The 6,246-nt window shown below is 35.3% G+C and overlaps 1 protein-coding gene across 2 annotated transcripts in view; it reads left to right on the forward strand.

The window, feature by feature from the left end:
• The window catches only part of SYNPR (synaptoporin), a 372,090-nt gene extending 366,667 nt beyond the window's left edge, over positions 1-5,423 (forward strand). For both annotated transcript variants that reach the window (XM_056129177.1, XM_056129178.1), the window contains 2 exons: positions 139-330; positions 4,197-5,423. In XM_056129177.1, coding sequence (XP_055985152.1) covers positions 139-330; positions 4,197-4,454 — 450 coding nt within the window. In that variant the 3' untranslated portion in view covers positions 4,455-5,423. The remainder of the gene's footprint in view (positions 1-138; positions 331-4,196) is intronic.
• Positions 5,424-6,246: the final 823 nt, after the last annotated feature.

Here is a 6,246-nt window from a genome sequence, read left to right on the forward strand (position 1 = left end):
GACTTCCTTTTATTTTACAACATGTTTTTCTGGTCCTGTGATTTGGAATTTTAGAATGTTGAAAAAAGCAACCAAAATCATTGTATACACAATTGAATTCACATCTCGTTTACTATATTTTTTCTGTTGTTTCTATAGGATTTTATCGTCACTGTAGTGTTTTCATTCTTGTGGTTGGTGGGTTCATCAGCCTGGGCGAAAGGACTGTCAGATGTCAAGGTCTCAACAGATCCCAAAGAAGTATTGTTACTGATGTCAGCTTGCAAACTGCCCTCCAACAAGTGCATGGCTGTCCACAGCCCTGTCATGTCCAGCTTAAACACTTCCGTGGTATGTTTTCCTCTATACTTTTCCTCTCAAATAATTGACAGTTGCATGAATAAGGAAAAAAATCCCAGAAATTATCTTGTAAATTTCTGCCTCCAAAACTAGACCAATGTGAGAGGTGATTTTTCACTCCATGTGCAATATGATTCTTTGGCCTTCAAGTTTTTGCTGTCAGAACACATCTTTAATGCATCCAATTACAAAATTCTTAACAAGAACCCAGCAGGTACTGGCAGCTGTTGTTTGGATGACAGTTCAGTCAAAATTCTAAGCCAGAGCACATAAAAAAATCTGAAATTTAAGGCTGAAGTCTACCAATACTTAAAAGAAATATTTGTTGGTGTAAAAATTTCCTGGAACAAAAACATTGTTGAAGCTACATAGAGTCGATATAGTTAGTCACCTAGAGAAAAATATGCAGAGCTAGTAAAATGCATAAAAAATCCTCCATATATAAAATTACTTATAGTAATTATGGTAATTTTTATCTTCTCCATGCTCTGGTTTAGCTGTCTTATAACTTTAGAAAAGTTGAACAGAATTAATTGAACAAATTCAAATATTGCTATCATCTCTATAGCTCCCAAAGAAGATAGTAAATATGACAGGTAACAAATCATTAAATTCTTATTTTATAAAAGAATTTGTATTATTCCAAAGAAAAAAACTGTGTCTGAGAGAGACAGAAGCTTTAATGGCAGCAAAATCCCTTAGTTATGAAAGAATGAAAGGCCCAGCTGTGTTTGCTGAAGGAAAAACATTATTTAGCAACTCCTAAAATAATTATCTTTGCTTCAAGATTAACTTATGTTTCTACAGCTTTCTGAAATTTAATCTGAGAAGGCATTTTAAAGTGGGGAAATGGTGGCTAATCATCTCCTGGTGATTTGACTGTATATCTTGCCTTGGGAAGAAAACAAACATGGAAAGAAACTATTATTAGGTCCTTAGTCACTTTCATTTATGTCTGAGCTCATCCATAAATGAAAATTTTGGGCTATACATTCAAAATGTATTTTACTCTTCTGGTTTGTTTATTGTCAAGTCTCAATAAAAGTGATAATACAAAACTCAAAATTTAAGAGAGCAAAGATAAAATCATGTGTTTCTTAGTTTAATAGTCTGTAATAAGTAAAGACATAGCCTGTTTAATTATATCTCTTAAGTCTCTAATAAATTTTAGACTTGATGATGAGATTTTGAGTGTGAAACAATCTGACTTGTCTTAAAATCAAAAACAAGGGATGAAAACCAGATATTGTGGGCCAGGAATATGACTCAGTGGCAGAACACATGCCTTACATGTGTAAGACACTAAATTCAAGCCACAGAATTGCATACACACAACAGCAGCATGATATGTGTGTATGAAGGACAGTTCAGGTGCTATTGTCATTATAGAGCCATATCAGTTCGTGATCCTTCATTTTTTAAGTGGCATAAAACTCAAACTGCCTAAGGAAAATATTCCTCATATGTTGCTATATACTTACAAAGGTACAATCTAAACAGGATATCCCTCTAATAGAAAATATCCTAGTTGTTTCATAGATGGGTATTTGTCCTTTATTGGCTGAGGACGTGTCTCAGTGATAGACCATGTGCCTTGCATGTGAAGACTTGGATTTGATCCATAGCACTATGAAAAAGAAGAAATAGAAATAGGAATAAGAGGGAAGAAAAAAGAGGGAGAAGGAAGGAGAATGTAAGAAGAAAGGAAAAGAGGGAGAAGAAGAGAAGATGAGGAGTAGGAGGAAGAAGACAAGGAGGAGGAGGAGGAGGAGGAGGAGGAGGAGGAGGAGGAGAGGAGAGGGAGGAGAAGGAGGAGAGGGAGGAGGAGGAGGAGGAGGAGAAAGAGGAGGAGGAGGAAGAGGAGGAGGAGGAGGAGGAGGAGGAGGAGAAGAAGAAGAAGAAGAAGAAGAAGAAGAAGAAGAAGAAGAAGAAGAAGAAGAAGAAGAAAAAGAAATGAAAGTTCCAGTGCTTAAGTAACAGTTTTGAAAGTTACCACCTTTTTAATTTTTATCATGAAGTTATAAATATCTTTTTTTGAATTTGTATCTTTCTCAGCAAAGAGTATATAACAAAATAATGCTAAATAAATTTCAGTTCATGCTATAGGAAGGAAAAAGGATGAAAAAAGAAGGGCAAAAAAAGAAAGAGAAGAATTAGAAAAATCAATCTGCAGTTAGATCAATTAGAGAACTAGGTACTAGATTTTTTTTGTTTTGTTTTTGCAATTGACTTTTATCAAGAGCATATTCTTGATAAACCCTGCTTCAGTATATGCTACAGCAAAAAATAAAAGATAGTTACCTGAATACAATTCACAGAAATAGTTTAAAAGTGATTCAGAGCATAGTTTACTAAATGATGAGCATTTACTAATATACTTAGCATTCTAGGTGCTTTCAAGCATTCTCTTTAATCCTTATCAACTTTCCCCCAAAGAAATAGCTGTCTTTATTCCAAATAAGGAAAACAGGTCCATCGAGGTCCAGAAGCTAATTGCCTGTCCAAGATTATAAAACAAGAAAGTGCAGAACACAGTTATTCTAATTTCAAACCAAAAGGGCATGACTCCAAGGTGAAGAGTTTGTGTGCACTGATCTACCTTCTGCTAAAGTAATGAAGAACTTTGGTCAGTGTCCATGGGTCCAAGGCCCTGAGAACCTTCATCTTGTTTACACTTGCCTTTCTTTTCCAGGATAATTTGGACCACTTTTCTATCCAGGAATCAAGGGAGAAAATTTTCTCCATAAGGAACTTGCAATGCCCAGCTCCAGAGCTAAAGCGCTAAATCCTTTTTGATTGGTCAGTGTATCGCTGTGGTTACTTTTAAATATCCTTTAGTGACATCACAGTTTCATATTATATTTTCATTTCCTATCTCCAAGGATTGTTAAAACTATCAATGGTCAATGTTCAGATCAACCAATTTACCCTGGAAAAGACTGCAGAATAATTATTCTGTTTAAGATCTTGCGAGAGCAACCACTTCTGCCTTTATCAACAACTTAGGCCCTAAAATAAAAATATCAGGTCCTTTTATTCACCAACACCCTTCTATAGAGTACAAGGAATTTCTGTCAGAAAGTTTCTCACATCCGGTTGAGAAAACCTTTCAAATTTATGAAATCTGCCCTTTCTATGTAGTGTGGTTTCAGTATCCACTTCTGAATGTCAGAGAAGCAGTGCAAGAAGTCCATGCATTCAAATAGCAAACTCTGTGTTCACTACTCAGGATACTCTTATTCCCATTCCACCTACACCATATGCTTAGCTCCATTGCTTATGCCATACGATCTCTTTAAGCCAAGTGTAGCCCTTATAACATTTTTAAAAATGGAAAAGAAATATTGCCAGCTAAAATCGAAGGCAATCTTATAAATTGGTGTGCTGTTATTAAAATGAAAAAAGTCACTGCCCTTGGAGAAATAGCTCACTTGGGGAACTAATGACTGCTTCAGTAAGGTAAGGTCTTAGATTATGTGAGGACTCAGACTATGGCATCAGACATCAGGATTTGACTCCCAAGTCTACTACTTAGGAAATCAAGTGACTTTAAGAAAGATTTTCATCTATGCTGAATCTTAGTTTTTACATCTTTAGTATGACTAGTAATAACCCCTCCTCTTCTATTAAGTGAATGTACACATCAAACCATTTATTAGCACCTAACATGCAGCAACATTCAACAGAAGTCAGGCATCTCAAGTAAGACTGTTTCCAAATGAAACATAGGAAGAGGTTTCAACATAATATTAAAAATAGTCCTTGGTACTGTAAAGGATTTTTTTAATATTCGAGATTTAAGGTTTTATCCCTGTTGGTAATCTTAACAACCCCCGTATGCTTTAATTCTTCTTCAGGTCTTTGGATTCTTGAACTTTATCCTCTGGGCTGGAAACATCTGGTTTGTTTTCAAGGAGACAGGTTGGCACGCCTCAGGACAACGATATCTCTCAGACCCAATGGAAAAACACTCAAGCAGCTATAATCAAGGCGGGTACAACCAAGAGAGCTATGGGTCCAGTGGTGGGTATAGTCAACCTGCAAATTTGGTGCCATCCTCTGATGAGTTTGGGCAACAACCCAGTGGCTCTGCTTCCTTAACCAATCAGATTTAACAGGGTAGTATTTGCATTCTTCTGGAGATAGTCTCACCACTTTCCATTTCAGTGGCAAAGAATTTTTTAAGAGTTTCAATTATTAAAGCAGAGGGTATTGAATGTAAATCACAGATCTGTAGTCCTCATTAAAGCAGAAAGGTCCAGGTCATGATAAATGATACTTAGAGATGAAATGACATGAAGAGATATATTATTCATCACAGATGGCTAATTGGAGAGTCCCTCGTTATATATAGATACTTTTATGGTCGTTTTGTATGTGTATTGAGATAGTAGAAGCATTTTGTAGTTTAAAACCCCCAGTATGTAATATGAAAAATTAAATAGCATTGGATTTTCCTATGCATTTTGATGCAAAGATGTTTAAATAATTTCTATAAGACAATTCGGAGTAGCACAACTTGCATGTTTCATTATTTTTAGTTTCAGGTCCTAAAGGACTGTGAGTTGAAGTAATTCTTTCCACAATTATCCTGTGTTTTTTAATCTGATAAATTAATGCTCATGATTTAGTGCATGAATGAGAATTTTCTCACAAAATGAATATTTGAAATGTATTTCTGAACATTTTCCAGTTTGCAACATGACTTTGTTAAATGAATGTTTGAAAAAAAGTGTTCACTACTTTGTATACTTGCAAATTTGTCTCTCTGCCTCTCCCCACTCGTGAATGCATTGTAACTAAGGTTTGGGGTTTTTTCCCTGTTAGAATATACTTCGTGTTATACTTGTAATTGCCCAATATTTATTCTATTTACTTAGCTAAAATTTACATTCTTGTAACTTTCTATGGCGTTTTGTGACTCTTATCCTACAGTCTATGTGAAACAGGTTCAAAAACTGTATTTATAGAGTGTTGATTTCTTAGAATAATGGATATACAGGTATCAGACACCACAGTCAAAATGTTGTTATAATTATTAATTTATAATGGATACTTATAATAGAAAATTAAATTATTAATTTGTAAGGAAGCGGCCAACATGGCCGACCCGAGTTCGATTCCTCCGCCCCTCTCGGAGAGCCCGGCAAGCTACCGAGAGTATTCGATATGCCAGACACAGTAACAACAAAGTCTCCAATGGAGACGTTACTGGGCCCGCTCGAGCAAATCGACGATCAACGGGAGGGCCTTTACTTTTACCTTTTACTTATACATAACCTACACTACAAGCTAAAACACTATTTATTTATACAGTTAATATATTCCTTGATTCAACTATGAAAAATTCTCAAGTCGCTCAACTTACTAATTACTAATTCTTACTGGAGTGTTACCCATAAATTAAAAACGACTTTCATGAACCAGTCTGTATCCCAAAGCAGGTGCTTATAAAATATTCCCCAGAATATACTCATTATTAAGAAAATGCCAATCTTCACTGCTTTGTTTTAATTCAATTGAAACACCAGGGCCCAACAATGAGAGAAAGCTGAGTATCTGTATTTCCAGATAAAATTCACTGATATATACTCATTCATTGTGTAATCTATAACGTTGAAAGCATTTAGCAAAAGATACCCTGTGTCTTAGCTGATGTCTGTGACCAGTTTCTGGATCCTATTGGATAAATCTGTATTGTGATATTTATTTGATCTTAATAAAGTTATTGCATACAATATGCCTAGGAATTTGTAGAATTTCAACAGAAACTTGTTGCTTTAACAATGAATAACTTGATGCACTGTATTTTTAGTTTCTCTCCATGTCTTCATTTTCTGAACCAAAGAGTGTCCATTCATTCATAGGGCCATCTAGGAGTACCTATATAGCTATTTGTATGCAGAG

The sequence above is a fragment of the Sorex fumeus genome, unplaced genomic scaffold (genome assembly GCF_029834395.1).
Source record: "Sorex fumeus unplaced genomic scaffold, SorFum_2.1 ptg000072l, whole genome shotgun sequence".
NCBI lineage: Eukaryota > Metazoa > Chordata > Mammalia > Eulipotyphla > Soricidae > Sorex > Sorex fumeus.